At 23.5% G+C, this 24,873-nt stretch overlaps 1 protein-coding gene across 1 annotated transcript in view; it reads left to right on the top strand.

The window, feature by feature from the left end:
- Window positions 1-24,873, top strand: part of LOC111625406 (hemicentin-1-like) — a 154,719-nt gene that overhangs the window by 92,320 nt on the left and 37,526 nt on the right. Inside the window, exons 2-4 of the mRNA XM_023368540.1 lie at window positions 21,065-21,403; window positions 21,598-21,708; window positions 21,931-22,134. Of these exons, the coding sequence (XP_023224308.1) occupies window positions 21,065-21,403; window positions 21,598-21,708; window positions 21,931-22,134 (654 nt within the window). The remainder of the gene's footprint in view (window positions 1-21,064; window positions 21,404-21,597; window positions 21,709-21,930; window positions 22,135-24,873) is intronic.

The raw sequence follows: 24,873 nt of genomic DNA, 5'->3' as shown, positions 1-24,873 counted from the left end.
GTAAAAGTAAGTGAAAAAATCAAATGTTTCCGTTTCTAATTTTCAGGATGTTTTATGCATGTTTATATTTATTATAGCCTCGAAAATTTTAAGATTAACAAACAACTTTGGATTTCTTGTATATAATACTTTAGAAGCTTGAATAATGAATCTAACCTGTAATCGGTCAAAAATAACAGAGTAGGCTTTGGTAGAGAACTCATCCATATACCGTTTACCACATCTATAACGATGAGATGATGATTTAGTAGAAAATTATATGTTTTTTTCCGAATCTATTTTTTGGAAAGAACTGTTATTTTTCTCGTTATTATGTTGTTTGATATGATAAAAAACACACCAATTCATTCAGTTTTTAAAAAAATAAACTTTATTCCAAACTCACAACTTCCAGAACTTTTATTTATATAATTTTGATTTACCCTATTTTGTACTGTTTCAGATTAATAGTGATACACGATAAAATTTTAAATTTAGGTTTAATTTTAAATTCATGTTGAAATTAAATATTAATAATAATAATATTTAATTATATCTTAAATGAAGCAATGTATAAATTACTGATTTATTGTTAATAATTGGCAATTTAATGTTATATACAGTAATAAAAAACTTTCAAGCATCTTTGAAGGCCCTAAAATAAAATAAAATAAAATAAAATAACTTTATCATCAAACATTCTATTACTTTAAAATTTGCTACTTAAATAATGTTTTTCTAAATCATTTATTTATATGTATATTGTGTTGTTTTTAAATAGAAAAAATAAGAATTTCAGTTAATCAAAATTGTGTTGTTGATGTTCTAAAAGATATACATTGAGATAAATGCACTTATTAAGCTAGTAGAAGATTAATTTAAGTTTTCTTTAATGTAAAAAAATAAAATAAAATATTGAAAAAAATTTAAATAAAACTTTTAAGTATCTACAGATTTATCTGTCGGAAAATTACTTTTATTAAAGAATATATCTTTATCTTTGCAATAAAAATGCATGAAATTTAGAGAAAATTTTTATGTAAAATTTATTTTATTATAATTTTCAACCTAATTTATAAAGAAATAAAATTGTGAAATGAATAAAAATTAGAATATTAATTTTGTTTATAGACTAAAAACAATGATTTTTAATCCTTTACTTTATTATGAAAACTTTTATAGATTAAGGCTAATTCATATTTATAATTGGAAATTTGAGAGAAACATTTTAAAGTAAATTTTTAAAAATTTTATTTAACAAGTTATTATTAAATATTTAAGCTGTATAATGAATTAAAAAGAATATCAATGAAGTGATTTAGTAATCCTATCAGTAAAATTGTTTATACAATTGAGTTTTTATTGAAAAATTCAATTAATTATTAATAAAAATTTCATCTTAATTTTAATTTTATTTTATATCAACAAACAAATATAAATATATTTTCCTTACTAATTATATATTTTAAATTGTATTATACAAGTCAACCCCCCTATAACACTGTTGATAATTCCGTTTTATATGAATTCCATGTTGTACGAGTCACTTAGATTTTACAAATATGTGAGCCGTTCACAGCCCAGCACACGTATTTGTAGAATCTAAGTGACTCATACAACATGGAATTCTTATAAAACGGAATTATCAACAATGTTATAGGAAGGTCGACTACATATACTTATCCCACGCTAAGAGTCTACTACTAAACATTATCTAGACTTCCTTATAAAATCTTTAGCAACATTTTTATTGAATCAGCTAAGATTATATCATATATATAAAATTACATAGTGGTCCAAAAGTCAGTTAACCGCGCTTTATCTGTGAAATTGAATTATAAATTCAGTTTAGAAATATGTGTTCTTTCACAAAATTGGCAGAGATTGTATTACTCACAAGTTCATAAATAGTAAAATATTTTAACAAGACAACAATTTATTTTTTACATGGTTAACTGACTTCCGGACCATTTTGTGTAACATACATAACTCCATTTTAGGTCATAATTTCACTTGTAACTGTTACAATCCTTGTGTCTATGTTTGGTTACATAATCACATACTTAATATGAATATTCTTCTATGTATATAATAATTTGAATATATTCTATATTTTAAAATTGTATTTTTTTTCTTGTCATTAGCAACTATTTCAAACTTGTCTTTCTCTTACATAGACATGCCTAATTATTCGATAAGTTACTAATAATATAGCCTATACATTTACTGTATTAAATATACAATATTCTTCAATATTATCCTCAATTTTCATAATTTAAAACGTGCAATTTTTAGTTATAAAATTATAAAATTCGCGGATATATTTTTGCCATTAAAAGATTTAAAATACAAAATATATTTAAACTTTTTTAAATTGTAAATGTAATTTTTTCTGCTTTAATGTAATTAGAAAGTTATAATTTCAATTTTTATTCCTTAATTATTTTTTTTATTACTCAAAGTATCATTTATTGCATAGTTGCACAAGTTGCAATCTGGAGAGTCTTGAATCGATTTCCAATCATTCTTCCTTTTAATTTTTGTCATTATTGTATATATCTGACATATTTCAGGCGATTAATTATAAATAATTCAGCATGTTAACCCATTATGTAAGTTTGCAAGGATATTAAAAGAACTTTAAATTATTAAACAAACCAATAATCATCTGATTAACATTTTACATAGTCCTGTTCGTAGCTATAAAACTTTACTTACTTTCTAATCGACCAATTAGTACCGTCTATTACAAGCTATAACTTTCAGAAAGCTGGTGTTAAAGAATATTTGAAATTTATTAACTTAATTTAATCGTCGATGTGTGACCGTTAAGATTAATTTTCTCATTCCATTTGAATAAATTCGAGATTGAATACAGCTGGTCGACTTTTCTTAGATTTCTGAGTAATTTGTTCTCATCCAATCTATGCCATTTCTCATCAAAGGTGTCGATTGGTCTATCATTAATCGACTCTATCCACGCCACTAGATAGCTACACATGACAATCGACTGAACCATATTATATGACCCTAAGTCAACTCTATGCAATTTGGAAATTGCACCAAGATGAATTGCTTAAATTATATAATTTATTACTTTTTATGTCAAGTAAATGAATAACATTTAACACACACACATACACATATATATATATATATTGNAGTAAATGAATAACATTTAACACACACACATACATATATATATATATATATTGCATAGAGTTGACTTAGTGTCATATAATATGGTTCAGTCGATATAATATGGATAGGGTCATATAATATGGTTCAATATATATATATATATATATATATATTGTTTTTTTCAAATTTTATGGAAAATTAATTGCTCGATATTTATTTAAATACAATCACAAACATTATGTTTAAATAATTATAATTGTGTAACTTTATAGAATATTCTAATTTATCTAGCTATTTATTAATATATTATTACGTTAATATAGTAGTTAGTTAGTTAGTTTACTACGTCATAATTAGATAAATATTATAATTATATCATAATTGTGAGCATGAAAGATGTCCGAATAGTTTTAGATCATGATGGTTGACTAGCAATTTGAACTTTCGATTATTAATGAGAATTAACGATTATGTTTGTATAGAAGAACCGATTTAAAAATTAAATTTTGTATTTTATCATGAAAACTAGTATATGTTATAGAAAACTTTTAACAAAATAAAAAATAAAGTCATTGTATCTACTATGAAGAGAAAAATGGGTTCATTTGTCTTCAAGGATTCTTCAGAAATAGATTTGTGATTTTATAAATTTTGCACTTACGAATAATAAATATACTTACAGTAAGTATTTATGCAGTAAATAATATTGCTTATTACTCGTTTATATATAAGCAAAGAAATTTGCAATCATTTATAAGCAAGAACTCTGTTGAAGTATACCCATTCTTGTATTAAACCGAACAAACAGACCCATTTTTAAAATTATTCAAGTTTTTTCCTATAATATTTATTATTTCCAATAACAATAACAGTAAATAAGTTTCAAAAAAAGTATCATTTGAAAGTAAAATAGATAATTCTGAACAAATGTGGACATTAGGAATGGCCACTCTACAATAAACATTCGACTTTAACACAGTAGAAAATAAAATAAAGATTGAAATTATGGATATATACTTAATAATAATAATATAAAAATAAATTGTAAAAACAATTATTTTAAATTAGAATAAATATTATTGAACGAATAATAATACTATAAAATGGCGTGCTACATTTAGGATCTGATAGAAAGAATCGTTTACATGTATTAGTCTAGAACATGTTTCTCTACAAGAAAAATAAAAATGAAAAATACAGGTGTATAATTTTACATTATTATCTTTAATAAAGATAATATAAATCTGTACTACTTTAAATCGATAAATATAAAATTATTCATGAATAATGTAAATACACACGACATTCAGAATGGTCTAAATCGGAATCACACGAAAGTAGTATTTAAGCTTCGGTATTCGAATGTATATTTAATTCTTTGCAGAACTTTCTCGTTCTTTTGTAGTTAAACATATTTAATATTCTAATAAAATTGCTTTTTTACTTTTAGATTTTACTCTTATATCTTCTCGATATATTAACTAAGAAAATTATGCTACGTGCTTAAAAAATTGTATCGTGACTTCAAAAACTTGATTGAATTTCTCAAGAGACCTTTCTCCTTTTTTTTCCTTTGCTTCAATAGCATCATTATTGAATTTCACATGAACTTTCATCTTTTAAAATATAAAAAGCATTGTTAATATTTAATTTGTTTTTAGGTTTAATGTCTTAATCTTTATAACTTTCTTTAAAAAATTAGTTTCTATTCAAAGAATTCTTTTTTGTTTATAAAATTCTTCTTTATAATTAATATCTTTGAATCTTTATGACATTAAAATAATTCTTAGATAAATAATATTTTTGTTGTCGTTAATTACATCTTTTTTTACTTTTAAGTTTCGCTTATTTTAATGAATATTAATCTCTAAATTCAGAAAATTATATAAATATGATGTTTAATATCTAAATTTATTCGTTATTAATGAATACATATCATAATTAACTTGTAATTAAACGTATAGTTAATATCATCAAATATATACACATATCTTTAATATGGTAATTTAAAGATATATATGTTAATCCTTATGTTGGTAATTAATATATAATTGCTTATCACTTTAATAATAATAAATATATTTTAATAATTACCATTTTATTTTTTATCCATTAAAATCTTCAAGAAAATATGAACAATCTTGAAAAGTAATTTCTTAGAAATTGTAATATATTCGGCTTCCAAGTAACTTTGAAGTATGCCATCGAGTGGGTATTATGCCCTAGGCATTCATCATAGAATTCATCTGGGACACATTTTCATCACAATAATATACTGAAGAGATATATTTCGGGGAGACAATGTGATGATTTGGACTCTGGATAACCTCCAAGTCTTTTGCCATTTCACAAAAGCATCTCAGTTGCAAAAATATAAGAATTGTGCACTCGTATATTGAAAGATACGAATTAAAAACATTGGAAAAAATTACCCTAATCGAAAAATAATTACTTCATAATTAGCTAAAGCTATAGGATTTCGTAATTAAGTAGATCTAATTATTTATTGATTTCAATGAAAAAACTGTAAGAGAATAAAAAAACAAGTATGAATAAGTTATATTTCACATTTAAATAAAATACAAACTTATATGTTTTAAATGAAAAAAATATTGCAAGTTTTTAAACCGAAAAAACATTTTTTAGCCTAAAAAGTTTTTAAAATTAACTATAACTGATTGACAGTCGTACGTAAGAGATGTTAAAGCACCAGCCTGTCGCTTTGGAAGACCCAGGATCGAATCCAGGCAGTCGAAAAACTACGAATTTTTCGAGGGGTGGCTTGTCTCAAATATCTTGGGTCCAGTAACTTACCACCCAGCCGCCGCATTGTGACGTAGCCAAATCCACGATAAGCTTGAAAAAAGACACTCTTAGCGCCCTTAGGCGAAATAAAAAAAAAATCATGGATTAAAAATCTTTTACTTACATAATTAAGACCTGTCAATTTTTTTAAATTAGAAAAAAAAATTACGTCGTGAGAAAAATTACGTTTTGATTAAGCAAAAATTAATTATGTAATTTTTTATAAAAATACATTTAAATTTAACAATATTTTAAAAAATAAATGTATTAATTTCAATACTAAATTATATACTAAAATTTTTAGATACAAATTTTATTATTATTTTTTTAATATATAAAAAAATTTATATCTGAAAAGTTTCAAAAAAGTTTCAGAGTAAGAAGCAATATCTATGGTGCTTGCTTGATACGGAACCAATCGAGAGTGAGGAAGAAACAAGAACGAGATTACACATGTGATTAGATTTAAAAATATGGAAAAAAAGGTGGATGAGTTTGCATACGCTATTGAATTTTTCGTGTTATTTTCAAAATTCCCTTCTTTTTTAAAAAATTCTTTTGTTCATTAATGACCCTAATGGACTTCATTTCTATGCAGAATTTTTTAACTTCGATTTTTTTATTGTTTAACAAGTTTGAATAATAATGAAAGTAAACATGCATACAAGAATATTTTGTTTTAATGCTTTCTACCATTTAGTTAATCTATGTGATACATTTCCTCTTAAAGTTTGCTCGACATGTTTAAAAATATCTTTACTAAAAAGTATAATTTATATTATGTAAACTTTATTTTAACAAAGTAATCTTAGTTTTTTAAGCTATTTTTTAATCTATACTTTTACGTGATCTTGATGTATATTGCGAAGTAGACAATCTGAGCAAAGGATGTGCTTAACCAATAACATATTCCAATGACAAATAGAGCAAAGCAGAACGAATGATTGATCATATTTACTCCTGTCGTTCTTCGATGATCATGTTGTGGAGAAATAAATCACAGGATTTTAGCTTGTATCTAACCAAACATAACTTTTATTGCTGGGAGTCTTTCAACAATGTACTATTTGTTTGATTTAGGTTATATTATATAACTTTCCCGAAAAGAATATCAGTGCAAATATTATATCTTCGGCAATATTCTCTAATGTCATTCACAGCATTACATTCTCACTTTAGAAAATTTTATAAAATAGCTTTTTCATATTTTATAAATTCGTGTTATCTTAACCGTTTGCTATTAACCATTTAGATATAAATATTATAATTTTATAAATAAACTTTTACTGGTTTTACGATATTTAAAATGTATATTATTAATTTAATTACTGATCTTCACTATTCTGTCCATTATTATATAAATTTATACATAATGTATTAAATAATTGCGAATTATATAATGTGTAATACTTTACAATTCTCAATTGAAATTAATATATTTAAATGGTATAAAATTTTAAGATATAATTAACAATTTTAATATATTTAATTTAATTACTTAAATACAATAAATATAGCGAATTTGAACTTACTTTATGGCCCTTTACATATATAACCCACTATTTAGGAAACAATTTTCGAAAACCGCAAAGTATAATTTAACGTTGTAAACATAGAGTATTTAAGAACAGTTTAGTGATTTATTAATTAAATATCAGTGGTGCAAGTGATTTAACAAAGAAAATGTATTTTTTCACGCCATAGTGAATTTTACACGAAGTAAGAACAATATAATCCTTTTCTGCTATGTCAACCAGAAACTAATTACTGTGACTATACTCGGAATTAGTCTAAAGCGACTGAAAACTCTTTTCTAGTCGATGATACCGTGAAGTTAAGCATTTACTTTAATGCGAACACGTCACACTATTCCAGAGAGGTAATATTTTGTAACGATAGAAATAACTACTTTTTCATTTATTCTCTCGGAAATTAATGAAATTCTGACACGGAGTTCCTACTTTGACAATTGTAATATATATATACTACCTTTCGACCTTATATTACTTTAATGCTTCAAATTAAGAAATGATTTTTAGTTCTTCCTTTCTATCTATGAGTGCGTGATTAAGTTCTATAAAGATATATTTGAATGGAATTATCAATTATTCAATGAAATTTTTGTTACTATTTTTATAATTCGTGTTAAATTTTGCATTGAAATTATTAATAATTTTTATACAATTTATTATAATATTTATGTAAAGCATCTTTATTATATTAATTTAACTCTTCCTCCGAGTATTTGCTAAATTTTAATAATGCGCATTATACATCATAATACAATGTGAATATTTAATTTTTTTAATGAATTTTTATCATTTAATTATTGTGAATTTCAAAAAATAAAACTAAACAATCAGAAAATCTATATTAATTTAGTAAATTCCTTATATTTTAAATACATTTTTAACATTTTAACATTATAAATTAGATCATTAAAATGATATTCATTTCGTAATTTTTTTTAATTTATTTTTTTAAATTGAGAATGCTAAAAATTCATTTAAGAAAATAAAACTAGATAGTATCACGAAATTATTATTATTTTAGCATAATTTATTGTGTTAAAATTGATATTAATTATAATTTGCAAACAAATATATAAATTTTATTTCTACTCGAAAGTTGTTACGATGTTACTGTTAATATTTTTAATAAAATTTAAAGAATTACCTTTAGAAACTAGTTCACGTTCACAAGATTAACAACAATTCATAAGTGCATTTAAACAAACGCTTTGTTAAGTGATCTTAAGATATTCAAATAATTAGGTGTTTGTTTTGAAGCGATTGTAATTATATATTGTTTGAGATAGGTGATTATTACCTGAAGTGTTTTCCCCGCTTTACCCTTTATACTTCATTTATTAATGTTGTTTATATAATAATATTCTAGGTTAAAGATTTCCAGGTTTGGTATTAACTCGATACAATTGGGAATTAAAAATTCTTTACAATGATATCTGTTGTAAAATAAATTATATTTTTAGATAGAGAAAAATTTTTAATTTACTTTTAAACAATTTCTTTCGTATTCAAACGAACCATAATTATATTTACAATTGTTTTGAAATGATTAAAAATAAATATTAAAAATTAAAATTAAAAAATAAAGTCGCTGAATGAAGTAAGTTTATAAACAGCCTGGAGACTTTTCCTTGTCTTGTTAGTTATGTATTAATTGCCTAAGTTATTTTTATATTTAAATAGAAATAATTTAATATGGTAAACTGCACTCTTATCGAAAATTTACATTTAATATATTTAAACAATTTTAATTTATTTCATTTAATATTTTATTTCTNTATAAACTTAACTTAAAGTCTGGGATAAGAAATGTGATCTATCTTGAAGTGTGGATTCGAGAGAAAGCTTTAAGTCACCAGTCAAAACTTTCCAGTTAATATTTTATTTCTTTTATATATCTATTTAAATTTTTATTGAATATACATATTTCCACTTAATTAAACATACACAGAGGCCCGAAAGTACGTTAACTGAGTTAACTGACTATTGAACTACCCTATATATTAACATAATAACGTAAATACGGTTTCTATTAATATATAGTATGGCTCAGAAGTCAGCTAACCGAGTAATGCGACTCTTTCATATCTCTGCTAACTGAATTTTGGGCCACCTGTGTATATCCGCCATTATCACTAAAAAAAGAACCACTTCTGAATGTTAACTTCGTCAATAGTTGAGTGTGTTAATTATGAAATTCATTCTTCATAACTAGAAATACCCAAGAATATGCCACAGAAATGAAAAGTTTGTAATTCTATATAAAAATAAAAAAATAATTCAATCAATAAACAATTTTACTTTTTATAAATAACTTTATTGTTCAATTCTCTATACTTTACTATGATAATTTCCATCATATATTTCAATTTTCTCGTAATAAATAATCTTTTTTTTTTCTTTGAAGAATCTTTCTTCTTTCCTCTGGTTATTTGAGATCGTTAAACTTATCTCTAGTTACTACATAATCAAAACACTTTTCATGCAATTCAGATTTCGTATATTTGAATTGATAAATGTAATGAAGATTCAGGACATTTCTATTTTTCTTTATTTAAAAAAAAACAGTTCGTGTATTGTTATTATTTTTTAAGTTTTTAAAATGTTCCTTTGTTAACAAATTGATTTCTTTGTCACGCTACATTAACCACGACTCTATCTTCTGAAATTATATTTATGTTTGAAAGAATTTATGTTTAATTTTCTCGTATTATAAAATTGAATGCAACTTTAAATTCTGTATAATATTTTATAATGTTTCTTATTGTTTAAATTCAAGAATAAACCGTAATAAAAAAATCTTATTTAAAGAACAGTTTGTAAAACACTAATTTGGTTTAGTAAGAACTGAACCCACGTTCTATTATGGCAATGGTTCTTTACATCTGCACACAGCCCTTTAATTTTTAAACTCATTCTGGGACCCATGTGAAAAATTCGTTAATTTTTTATTAAAAGGTGTAGGGTCATCCCTTTTTCTCGCGTGAATCTTAACCTAGCTTTAAGTAGAGATATATTAAATTTAGGATCTTAAAAATTTAGTCTTCAATTTTAAAAAAATACGGTAGAAAATTCAAATAAAAAAAAAGTTATTCCCTAGAAAAGACGTTTCGTATTCCTGCGTATGCACCCCATGTTAAGAATCACTATTATATGACATGACATACGAAACGTTAGAATAACATAAGTTGTAGAGACATAACCTGTTTTCTATGTAAATTTTTTACTCTTTGAGCATTAATTACAATATATACATATCATTGATAGTCATGGGTTCGGTTCTATTTAAGACTGAATTTTTAAAGTACAATATATTCTAAATCTGCGATCTTTAATTTTCTTTTATTGCAATTAAATGCGATTAAAAACTATAATACATATTTAATAAATGTGTAATATATATGTGTGTAAGTTTTCTTCGTAAAAAAATGTAATTTAGTAAATTTATTTTAAATAAAAAAATGTAATTTAGTAAATTTATTTTAAATAAAAAAATGTAATTTAGTAAATTTATTTTAAATAAAAAAATAATTTATAAAAACGTGAATGTCTCATACACAAAACTTTTATGAGACATTTTAATCTGCTTTTTTCGTGGAAAAAATGAAATTANCGTAAAAAAATGTAATTTAGTAAATTTATTTTAAATAAAAAAATGTAATTTAGTAAATTTATTTTAAATAAAAAAATAATTTATAAAAACGTGAATGTCTCATACACAAAACTTTTATGAGACATTTTAATCTGCTTTTTTCGTGGAAAAAATGAAATTAGAATATTTTTGATTATGAAACTAATCAATTGTCTTCTTAAAAAATACATTTTATTATTTTCTGATAATTGTATCTTATTAATTTACCGAAAAGAAGATTTTTAATTGATGATGTCTTTTAATTACTTTGTTCATAAATTAAAGTTCCTTTTTTTCCTAAAAATAAATAAATTTCTAGAATGTTTTTTAAACTCTATAAAAACTTTAAAAAATTTTATTTTCTACATTTTTGTAAAAATTACAAAATTTTTTATAGATTTTACAAAATAATTTTTTAATCTTAATTATCTGACACATCATAATAGGATTTAAAAGAATATTATACGTTATATTGTATATCATTAATCATAATTATTGACGATTATGACCATATTAAATCATTAGTCACTACTGATGCAAATATAGGTTATGAATGACCTATTTTTGCTTTATATACACATAATTTTTTTTAATTGACTGTATAAAGCAGAAATATATATATCACTATGCAGGGATGCAAATAAGGTTTTGAAATTTGATAGAATTGCTTACTTATTATTGATAAAATTGGCACTAAGTATACTTTATTTAAAGCATTTTATATTAATTATAAAATATGCTATAAACTTCTAATCAATTTTTGCTTCTAATGCCAAATTAAGAAAATAAATATAGGTCCGTATTGGAAAAATTTCAAGATATTTTTGTATATGCCTACTTATCTGTAAGCATATTTGCTCGATGTTAACTATTACATTTCTTTTATAAAGAATAAAAATTGTATAATTTTACTTTTTTTAAGTATTAAGATAAATTATTTCGAAATTATTACTTTATAATCATAGATCGGTTGCTATCCTCTAGCTTGGATAATAACACTCATATAGTAAATAGGGATAGCTAAATAAAATAGGTTGAAAAACATTAACTTAATTTATTTATAATTATTAATAATTCACAAAAAGAATAAAATTATTTTTACTATTTTTTATAAGCAATTTCTCTAAAATATTCATAGACATTATTTAAACTTATATCTTTTAATTTAAGCTTAATACATTATCTTTAATATTAAGATAGTAAATTAGTTTAAAAATTTATTAACAAAAGCTTAATTATTGAAATTCTTTTAAATATATAAATTAAAAGAAAACCATCAGAAATTTATCTCAATTCGAATTATACAAGTAACAACCGTTAGCTTATAATCAATTCAAGAATTAATTTAATTACTTAAAATTATATTCTATAACAATTTTTACTTATTTATTAATGAATAGAATATTTTAAAAATATGAAAAACCATTTTTTATAATGAAAACTATCAGAAAATGGAGTTGCATATAAAGAATTTAATGCAAAAGTTGGCGAAAGAAAGTTTCCATACTCTGTAATGATGAGAATAACGTTAAGAGAAATATAGAAAAATAAATAAAAGCAAGCAAATGCATCAGGTAAGAAGTCTTCAGACTGTTATAAAAATTCAATGATTGATAGTTAGGAGTGAACCTTCACTTTGAAGTTTTATCGATTGTAAGCGGAAGAGAAGAGAATAGAAAGACGAAGATGGCCAGTAGGTCAAAAGTCTGGGATAAGAAATGTGATCTATCTTGAAGTGTGGATTCGAGAGAAAGCTTTAAGTCACCAGTCAAAACTTTCCAGCTGACGGAAGAAAATAATAGCGCAGAGAAAGGAGATTTCGAACAAGTATTGTTGGCAGACATGAAATTTCTGTATTGATCCTAACTTATGTAATTGTAAGAAAATATTGGAAAGTTTAGAAAAATTTCTTTTTTAAGATTTAAAATCTTTGCTTGCAAAAATATTATTATACCAAAGCATAAAATTTTTACATCAAATTCTTGCAAAAAATCAGATAAAATTAAAAGAAGGAAAGGAACTGAAACAGAGAAGAAATGAATTTTAGAAAATGCGAATATTCATATCTATTTTTNAATTATTTAGTATATATATTATTTTAGGAATTGAATTTAATAATAACTTTTATTATTTTTATTTTAAATTTGTAATAAATTTAAATTGAAAAAAAGGAATAAGGAATTATCTTCGGATATAAAAATTCTTTGACCTAGAGACATGAATTTTTTTCTCTTTAATTTTTATTTTTGATAGATTACGTTTCAACTTATTTTTTTTATGATACATTAATTTTTTACTGAAAAATCTAAAATTTATGAAGTTTGCAATAATATTTTTATGTCGTTAATTTGTAATTTAAAATTAATGCAATAAATTCTTCCCCTCAATAAAAATTCTTAATCGTGCAATAAAATTCGATTTTACCTGAGATATAATTACTTAAATTATCACATATATTTAAAATGTAAGGTAAAATACATGATTTCACTTAACGTATAATTTTTTAAGTTACATAATGTATAATTTAAGGTATAATAAAGGTATACAGGTATAGATGCTGTGTATTACTTAAATGTAAGCGCAGGGAAGTATAGGTAATTGGGAGTGGGCTCTTACATGCTTAGTCGTCAAGCATCTCGACCCGTTCTCATATATCCAAATCCTATCTCCGTTTCTACGAAAGATAGCGGCACAGTTTAAATTACAAAGTTGTAGAGCACATCCAAATTAATATAAAATGTTTTAACCGGGTTAAAATAAAGGGGAAGCTGCTAGACACTACTAAAAACTGGGAGAATGAACTCTGTGAGGCTTCCCTACGTGGCATTAGGCATTTGAGGCCATTCAGAGAAGCCTTTGAGTATATACACGTTAAATTTTATATTAAATGTTTAAATATACCTTAAGTAAAATCAATTTAAATTTATAAAGTTTATTTAAACTTTGTATTCAGTAAATAATTTCGTGTTATCATATTTTCTCTAAATTTTTATTTAAAAGAAATTTTTATACAAAATTCATATATATATATACACGTCAAAGAAGAAATGCGAAAGATTTATTAAATAAAATTTGCTTCAATAATATAAAAGAATACAGCATCATCTAAAGAAAGAAGAAGACTTCGACATGATAACAAAACCGTTGCAAATTTTGCATAAAGTTTTTATTTATTTTTTCTAGAAAAAATACAAACTAAAAATCCGTATAACCTTATTAAAGCATAAAAGAAGCTATTCTAAGTAGAAGCACAACTTAAAATAACTTTTATATTTATTTATTTATATATATTTTTTAAAACTTCTTTGGTATTGTGCCAACAACATCGCTATCCGTTCAACACGTACAGTATTCAAAATTGTATTATTCCGGATTACATAATGTTTACAAATGTTATACAAGAAAATTTTCTAAAAGAATTTCTTAAAAATTGATATTATTAATATTTCATTTTGAAAGCTTAAAATCTTACAACATCAAAGAATTTTTTCCTAAAGTTTATATATTTTTCGATGAAGAATATTGTTTAAAAGAGTGTTTTCACATGAAAAATTCTTTTTAAAATTTAAATTATTGACGTACTTTTCTTCTTAAATTTTGCATTAAATTGGATGTTTTTTTAAAAATAATATTTATAAAATGAAAGTTTTGATGATAATTATTGAAAGATGTGATTATTCTGGTGACAACTTAATTCGTCTTTCGTTAGGGAATTCAATCGAAATTATCTATCCACCTGAAGTACTTATCTGTTGCCTTGTTAGAGAATGCTCCAGGGTATTGTCACAATTCAATATATCTTTCTTTTATAAACTTTTCTCTATGTTTTGATTGGTTAAACGGAAATTTCCAAGCGATGGTGGTATACAAAACCTTTATTGTATATACGTTTACAAAAGGATATAAAAAAACACACAAAAGTTTAAATGCCCTATTGTAAATACACTGTTTAATAAAACGTAACAATTACATCTAATTATAAAAATTGATACATTATAATATTCATATACAATATAAAATATAAACTTAACTTAGTTGTTCTGGACGAGAAGCACGGTTAACTGACTTTTGGGCTTATTTACGTTAAAAATTTCTTCATTCGCTATCATTAAAAGATAATTTTTGGTACAAAATATTTACAATTATTTATATTATTGCTTAATATAATCAATATTGCATGTATATTATCAATTTAAATATAATAATCTATACCAAAAGTGGAGATAATTGACAAAATTCTCATAGATAAAACAACATTTTATATATATATAATTATATATAAAATTGGAAAATATATCCTAAAATAATATTAAATATATTTTATTTAAGAAATTTTCTATAATGAACCACATTTACGGTATAAAAAAAGAAGAAAATAAAGATGAAAGAACGACTATAAAACAAGTGAAGTGCAGCGTATAGTTGGGAGAGAATCTAATATAAAAGGGCTATTGATAAGATGAATAGAGCGATTTTGTATAGCATCCTGAATTTTAGAAATAGATTTTGAATCATAATCCAATATATAAAAATATAGATTCCGCTGCATAGGATATATTTGGAATTTGTGAAATATGAAGAGTTTTCAGAAATATAGCAATGCACTTTACAGATGCAACTTTCATGATATCTCATGGAAGAAAATTTACGAACTGTCATGAAGGGAATTTAACATTTAAAAAAACTGAAGGAAAAAATTGGCTGTTTTTGAATAAATTGTTAGAGAAATGTCAGACTTTAGTTTTATTAAAAAATAAAAGAATAAAAGCTTTTAACATAAATTTGACTCATTGCAATGATTCGAAATGTCAGGATATAACAATAATAATGAGAATAAGCCACTGAAAATGAAATTAATAGAAATTTTAATATTTTTAGTCTTTTTAGTAAAAAATTATAATTTTATAAAAACAGTAATAATGTCAAAAAGTGTATTTTAATTAAAGTAAAGATTTTTTGTGTTTTCAATTATTTACATGTATTTATATAAAACTATTCTTTATATTTTTAATGTGTTTTATTAGCATTGTACTGTACATAATGAATTGTTCCACACACGTAGCAGTTCTTTAGCAGTTATATTTTATATAAGAATATAAAGGATCACTACTCATATAGAGCTAGTAATGTGCCTATGTTCTTACTTAATAGTAGGCCTACTATGTAATAATATAAAAGTAGATTTCATACAGTTCTATATAAGACTATGTAATGATCGAGGCGCCAATCCACCGCTCTAGGGGATCTGGAATCGAATCCAAGTGAGCAATTACACAAGAATTTTCTCATAAGAGGTTTATTCCGGGAATGTGGGGCCCCGTCCCTCACCACCCGATCGATTCCAATGTGGGCTTGCAATGGGTATGGAAAAAGGCCCTCTAATTGCCCACAGAACGGCAAGAGTTAAATGTAAAATACGATAAATCTATAAAGGAATAAGTTCTTTAGTAGCTTTATATTAGAATATCTAAAGTAAAACTATTCTTATATACAATTGACTTGTGTTATTTGTAATGCTTTGTTCAATATAGAAATCTTTGATTATAAATAATAAATATGTGAATCATATTTTATATTAATAACGATTGTTTTTTGGTAAGATCAATATAAAGAAACTGTTATTTATTAACTTTTCATCAAACTGTGGCATATCGAAAGTGATATCACATTCTATCAATATTTTCAATGATATTATGAAGGAATGTATTATTTGTAACAATATTCCTTCGTGTAATATATCTTACATCAAACATATTACATAAAATCTATCAATATATAAGTTGATTATTAATGTATGTGTAATAATAAATTAATCATTTTACTCTTACTGGATACTCCATCTAAAAATTACTTTGGATAAAAGGTATATAAATACAGAGTTATATGAGATGTCAGGTCGTATCACGGGGGCATTTTGATCAGACGTTGTACATTGAGGCCTCAAAAACATGTTATAAATTATTCATTTTAATTGTATTTTTATGTATTAAGAACAATGCCTTTATTTTTTTCAAATGTTATTAATTAAAAAAATATAATACAAATTTTTAAACTCTGTTTTGTTTTATTATATTGGGGTCCTCAGAAGATAGTGGCTTCTTTCACCATTAAAGAAGGACCTCTAAAAGGTCGAAGAAGACCTCGCGTAAAATTGATTTTCTAACAGAGATCTACAATAAAATATTCATATTATATATTTAAATCTATGATTTAAATAATGTATTTAATAAAAATTTAAAAATTTATTTTATTTTATCTAAATTACCTAAACTTTATAAGGAACATAATACTAATATAGTACTTGTAAATACATTCTGTTTACATTAATATTAAATATATTATAAATTTATTTATACTGAAAAAAATTTACATTATTATCAACATTTATATTTAAATGTTGAATTCCGTAATTTATAAACCGTAAACTACTTATGTTCAGTTTCTGTTTAAGAGATTTGTCCATTTCCTTGTACTTATCTAAAGTAAAAGCGTGACTTATGTTGCGATTTATCAGATAAGAATATCAGATAGTGTTATGCTCAATATGATACATCATACTGTACAGGACACTGAACTTGATATTTATAATGTACAAAATATAATCTTCCACGACTCTATAAATGACCCATGAATGCACTGGTTATAAAGGCATCTATCTATTCTTTCTTCTTCTCTTCTCTTCTCATTTTTAGCACAAGTATAACTTTCTAAGGAACTTTAACTCAAACATATTTAAAATCTAAAAATACATTTGAAGTATGTAAAAATTCTTTATTTTATAGATCAGTATGCTTTCCTGAAAGGTGCTCACTTTTATACATCTTTTTGTTCTCTCTTCTTCTGCTGATTATATATTTATAAATATAAATATTTAAGAAATTTTATAAAATTTAAAATTTTATTTAAAAGATATCTAAATTATAAAAATTAATTTAAATTACGCAACATTTATCATTATTTAGATTAGTATGCTTTTGAAACATACTTATTTTATATATATAGGTATTCTCTTTCTCTATCCCTCCTCTTCCTCTTCCTCCCTCTTCTCCTCCTTCTCTTACTTCTCTTTCTTTCTTTTCCTCCCTCTTCTTCCTTCTACTCCTTCTCCTCTTTCTCTTCCTTTTCCTTCTTCTTCTTTTTCTTCCTTTCCTTCTCCATTTTTCTTTTACTTCCTCTCCAACTTTTTATTTTCTCTTCCTTCTTCTTCTTCATTAACTGACTATTTATAAACAGATTTAAAAAATTTATAAAAGTTTGAAATCTTTAAAGCTAAAACATATTTAAAACCTAAAAATACATTTGAAACATATCAATTTTTTATTTTATATATCGGTATACTTTCTTGAAACGTATTCATTTCTCATTATATACTTCTAAATATTTAATTATAAAAGAAAGAAAATATAAATATACATATAAGTAAATATTGTTATATTCCAACTTTGGAAATTTAAGCTCTCTATCATACAAAAAACCCAAGTTGTCTGAATGATAGAGACGATAGAAAATTTAAGAATCTGAGTCACAGACTGTATCAAATTTCTCATCAGATAACTTCGATCTGAATAATAAAATCATCAAATATTGTAGAAAAGTATATAATTTTTTGATCGGAAACTATATTTTTAACCTTTTTATAAGAGTATCGTATCACTACTCCAACTATTCCATTATTTATATAGAGGTGATAGATATCATGATGTAGTAGCATTGGCAAGAAAATCAGTTTTTCAGATATTTTTGTCATCTTTCTAACTTCTAAAAAAATTATTTTCAAGAGAAAAAAAGGTTTGAAATTAAATATTTTAATAATTTTCCTTTTAATTGACTTATTTTTTTTGCAATTATTTTAATTTATAAGCCTCTAGAAGTAAGCAATTTTCAAATCTTAAGTTTTAAATTATTTTAAGTAAAATTAAGATTTAACAAAATTTATTTTATAAATAAAATTAATTTATAAATCCAATATAAAATAAAATAATTTTATATTGGATTTATAAATTTGTTCGCAATTAATTTTAATATATTTAAAGTAATATTATTAAATAAAGTCCAAATAATCCTTTAAAAATTCATTTTCCTTTCGTTTAAAATAATAATAATTATTATTTTTAATTTTAAGTAATTATTTTCTATTTTAAAATTGTTAAAAATGTTTATTTTTATAATTTTTAAAATAAAAATAAAAAGTGTATTTAGTTAATTGGAGAAACAATTTTGAATTTTACATTAATTTTAAATTAAATTCTTAATAATATTTTTAAAGATTTTTATTTTATTTTTAATCGTTTTTAATGAGTTTAAGAAATTTAAGAATTGTTATATTTAAATTTCTTATAAATAATTTACATAAAATCATTATTATTAATTGTAAATTTGGTAAAAATATTAGCTTTTTTAAATGTATTTTTATAATGTAGAAAAATTAAAAATAAATCTTTAAATATATATAAAATGTGCTCAGTACAAATTAAAATATTAACAACAATTAAAATATATCCATTATAACTGCTTAAACAGCACTTTTAAGAGCATTAACTAGAATATAAATTCATTTTCATTTAATTCAATTCGATATGTGTGTGTGTATATATATACATACAAATCGAGTAGATATGAGTAAAGCCATCCCTTCCTGATATTTGTATGTAACACTTATCAATATCGTTATCTTTTAAGAATGCAAATGGGGTTTTAGTTTCCATGCATATCGCCAGCATTTTCCGTTCTCCCATTTTACTAAGAGGTCACCGAATTCAATCTGACTTCAATTCTTTTTATAGAACATTTTCTTAGTGATGGAACTTTTCAAATTCGATTTCTTCCCTGTTTAGAATTTTTCTTTAATGTTTTTTATTTTTTATTTTTTTTTCTGAATAAATAAGAATTTCTCTGTCTTTTATACAAAAATAGTATAAAAATTTGTAAAGTTCTTCAGTTAATAATTTACTGTAAAAAGAATAATTTAAATTAATTATAATAATTTTAAAAGTAATGAGGTGTAGAAGCATCCGAAGTGATAATGAGGAGGAGTATATAAATTTCATAATTATTGCTATGTTTAGTGAAGAAATTGCACAATTTTTAAGCATTTTATTAATAAATAATTATAGGAAATTAATTTAATTATTATTAATAATGATTTATTCGAATTAAGATAGTTTTTTTATAGATTTATTGTATGTGTATATATATGTAGTGATTACTTTAAATATAATCAAAAAATTATGATATAAAATAATATTTTCTGAATAGTTTTAGTGAATATTTTTAAAAGGGAATATTTCGATCCATCAGTTTTATCTTGACATTCAGATTTTAGAAAACTCGATTACGAAAAAGTGGATTTTTGCAAAAAGATTTTTGAGATGTTTCTGCATAAAGTAGGTCACCTACACTGTAAATGCCATTTAAAGTTAAAAATTTCAACATAAAAGATATCTAGAATTTCAAAGAAAAACTGTTAAAAGAATATATATATATACTTTATACTTTAAATAATAAATTTATTATTCTACAAACAAAAATTGTACTTTTAAGTAATGAAAAACAATAATAATTTAAAGAATTTTATTTAGATTTTTAAATAAAATACTTCTCTAAAATATGTAGTAGTATTTTAAATTTAATACTAGAAAAAATATATATACTTTATATTAAATTGTTCGATTAAAACACCTCAAAAAACAATTTTCTACTAAAATATAAAAGAAAAATATTATATATAAATTGTTATTTTTATTCTTATCCTTTTTTTTTTCTTTTAGTTTAATGTCAAAATTCTTAAAAACTAAGCAATGATATTGCAATAAGTTATGTGGATAATGTACCGTTTTCGGTCTGCAAAAGCCTTAAAGTATTTGAGTAGAAAAACTAGAATTTTGACATTACTTACATAACTTTGAAGATTATAGCATATTGTAAATCATATAATATATATATATAAGCTCACATGGTGTTTTGTTTTGTGATATTCCAGAAGTTACGGAGACTGTAGTTGGTTTGGAAGGTAGCCAAGTCCTTTTGCCTTGTGACATCACACCACCTTCACTAGATGATGCAGTTGCTCTAGTACTTTGGTATAAAGACGAGATGACAACTCCATTCTATAGTTTAGATGCTCGACGTGGAAGTTTAAGTCAAGCACGACACGCTGCTAGTGAAGAAGTGGGTAGGAGATCTTATCTAATAATAACCAACAACCCAGCAATCTTACAGCTTGACAACCTTTCTTCTGTTGACGAAGGAGAGTATCGTTGTAGAGTGGATTTTAAAAAGGCCAGATCGAGAAATTCAGTGGTTATACTCGAAGTAGTTGGTAATACTTTTTATACTGAAAAATTGGTATACAATTTAAATTGCTTTACAATTTAATTAAGCTTTCGCGCAATATACTTTAACCAATTCTTCTCCTCCAACCCACATTAAATCTTAACTTTTTACATTAAATGCTTTTAAAAAGAAACAGCTTAAATCTGTTTAAATAAGTAATTTATCATTTTTACTACCTAGTACCACCTAAAAAACCAATTATTATGGATAAAAATGGTGAAATTCTTCATCAAGTAAGCGGGCCGCACAATATTGGTGACACACTTACACTTATTTGTGAAGTCGAAGGAGGTGAATTTATTAAATAAATATATATATTACAATTTATAACACGTAAAATATGCAATAAACTACTTTTGGGCCGCACAATATTGGTGACACACTTACACTTATTTGTGAAGTCGAAGGAGGTGAATTTATTAAATAAATATATATATTACAATTTTTGAAGTGTTTATATAATATATAACACGTAAAATATGCAATAAACTACTTTTGGTTCATGTACTTTAGGTAAACCATTACCCGCTGTCACTTGGTGGAAAGATACGGTTTTGTTAGATGACACGTTTAAAGTCACCCCTCATGGAGTGATAAGAAACGAACTCGAAATTAACACTTTACGACGGAATGACTTAATGACTGTCATCACTTGCCATGCCCAGAATAATAATATATCTCTTCCCATTACGTCTTCCATCACTATTGATATGAACTGTAAGTATTACATATTGAAATTTATTTCGAGAGCAATAAATTTTATGTTTAGAGATCTTAATAAATTTTATTCTCTCTATTAATAATTTAATATTACAGTATTTTAGTTTATTTTTTTATTAAATTTTTAATAAATTTTTAAATAAATTATTAATTTATTCGACACATCTCGTATATAATAATGCGGAACTCGTAAAATATCAGCATAAAAATCCATTATTTTCCTTAAAATTTAAAGCAAAAACCAGCGAAAATTATTGTGCCATCCTAACAATGCCTGGCTGCAATTTTTAGTCATATTTTTAATAAATTTCATTTAAAATATATGATCTAGATCTCAAATTAGTAATGTCTTGCCCCTGTACATTATACTTTTCCCAATAACAACAGAGCCATGCCTGTCATGTATGTAACTCTATTGTGGAGAAAATATTTGAATTGAAATCACGTGACTATCGGTCCGGATTGGAAGGATATATACAGTTCATCAGGATATCGTTCCCCTCAGATTTTCATATCTAGTCTGGACTTTCATCTGTCTAGCACCGTTCTCGAAATTAAGAAAGGACAGTAGGAATTTATACGTCTGAATTTTTTTCAAATTGCAACCCAATTATTATCTGATAAATTAAAAATAGACCTTATAAAAGCTTATAATATTTTATTAAAAATTAATTTTTTTCGGTATAAATTCTAATAAATTCATATTGTGTAATATAAGCTACAGCTAAAAAATTATTCATAAATTATTAATTTGTAAAAAAAATTCCTCAAATATAGCTCATAAATTGGCATTTTTAAAAAGATAATTTATATTATATATTTTTTTAAATTTTATTTAAAAATATGTTATTTTGATATACTTGATAGCACCTAATCATTGTTTTATCGTTAAGAATATTGGTGTTGAATTCTCAATGTAAATAGTAATTTTTTGTAAATTTATTTTTAAAAAAATCTATCATTATTTTTCGATAATTAGAGTTTATTCTGTAATCGTAGAGTTTCTTGGTTCGTCAATTCTAACAAGTAAGATATAATTAAGAGAAAATGTAGTCCATCTGGTCGTAGAGTGGAAGAGGTTAGACTTATGATCGATCACTCTTGAGAACTATGACCTGATATTCATTAATTCGTTTAGTAAAGTCTACGTAATCATTTGAATTGAATCATTTAAAATTAACGTTTATTTAATTTTCTCTAATCAAGAATTAGCAATTTTATCTTCTTCCTTTTTTTCTAAAAACTCACAGAAATGTAGAACTGGAGATCAAATGATAGCGTATTATATATTTACTAAAACGTTTCCTTAAAAAATTTCTTTTCTAGCAAAACAGTTGTATTTTTTTTAAATCACTTTTTTAAATTAAAAAAAAAAACAAAAAAATCAACTAGAAACTGATTTTTTTTAACTTAAAAGAGCATTTTGTAAATTAACTTAAATGTATAAAGAAACGAAACTTTAAGAAATTAAATGAAAACTTGTAAAGAAACTACATTTTTTTAGATTAATAGAAAATATTTTTTTAAAAGTCTTTCAACGGCAACTACCCGAAAAATAAAAAAAATGACCGTTGTAGACAGGTGGCCATTGTTTGGAGTCTCTCTTTGTTCAAAAAATACGAATACAAAATTTAAAAAAATGATCTCTGTTTAGAGGTGGTCGTAGTTAGGAGGTGGTCGTTATTGGAGGTTCGATTGTATTTTGGTTTTTAACAAATTGCACCTAGCTTTACAAAATACTGAGTTTTTCAAACTAACTGAAACGAAATTTTTTAATAAAAAAAACACTTTTTAAAAATTAATTCGAGTGACTTAAACATGATATTTTATTTTAAAAAAACCAAAATGTTTTATTTTTTAAATAATTTTCAAAAAAATTGTGGTATTTTTCGCAATTTTTTAACTTTTCAACTGAAATTTTACTTTTTTTTTAAAAAAATAGCAATTTTAAAATTTTAAATTTTAAAAATAAATACTTGACATTGTTTACATTCATTTACTTCATTTGTTTAAATCTACTTGTAACTGATTGTCCAAAAAAACAATTTAAATTTAAAAAATGCAATTTAAAATGATGTTTTTTAAAATTAAGAGAAACAATTTTTTTAATACAAGAGAGAGAAAAATTCACCACAACTTAAATTTTTTAATTAAAAAAAACATATAATTTTCTAATTTTTATGATAAAATTTAATAACATGATTTTAATTTGCATTAAAAAATATTTTAATAAATATCAATTATCTTATTTCTTTCGTTTTTTCTTTAAAAAAATAAATCAAATGTAAAGTTTATTTTAAAATGAAATTTTCCGTTTCATTATGATTCCATTAAGATATACCGCATTTTAATTTATTTTTCTTTCAAAAAAGAATTAAATATTCTTTCAATATTCAATAAAAATGATTTTTTTCCGTAAAAATTATTTATAGAATAATTACAAAATATAAATTCTCAAAAATAAAATTAAGTTTTTATATAAATTATTAAACGATAATACACCATATAAATTCTAAAAAAGCACTATTAAATATACTTTTAACGTTTAGTAAAATTTCAATTGTTTATGTTTTTAAAAATTAATTTATTCAAAAAAATTAAAGATTTTTAAAAAATATAATATATATTTATAAACCACAATGAAATTGATTTTTTTCCAAAAAATTTTTAAACAAAAATTTCAAAAATATAAATTCAAAAATACGATTAAATATATATTTTTTTACATAAAAAATA

Source organism: Centruroides sculpturatus, unplaced genomic scaffold, assembly GCF_000671375.1.
Source record: "Centruroides sculpturatus isolate CEXI.00-Female unplaced genomic scaffold, Cexi_2.0 scaffold253, whole genome shotgun sequence".
Classification (NCBI taxonomy): Eukaryota; Metazoa; Arthropoda; class Arachnida; order Scorpiones; family Buthidae; genus Centruroides; species Centruroides sculpturatus.
Note: the sequence above shows the minus strand (reverse complement) of the source record. Positions and strands in the feature narration are given on the sequence as shown.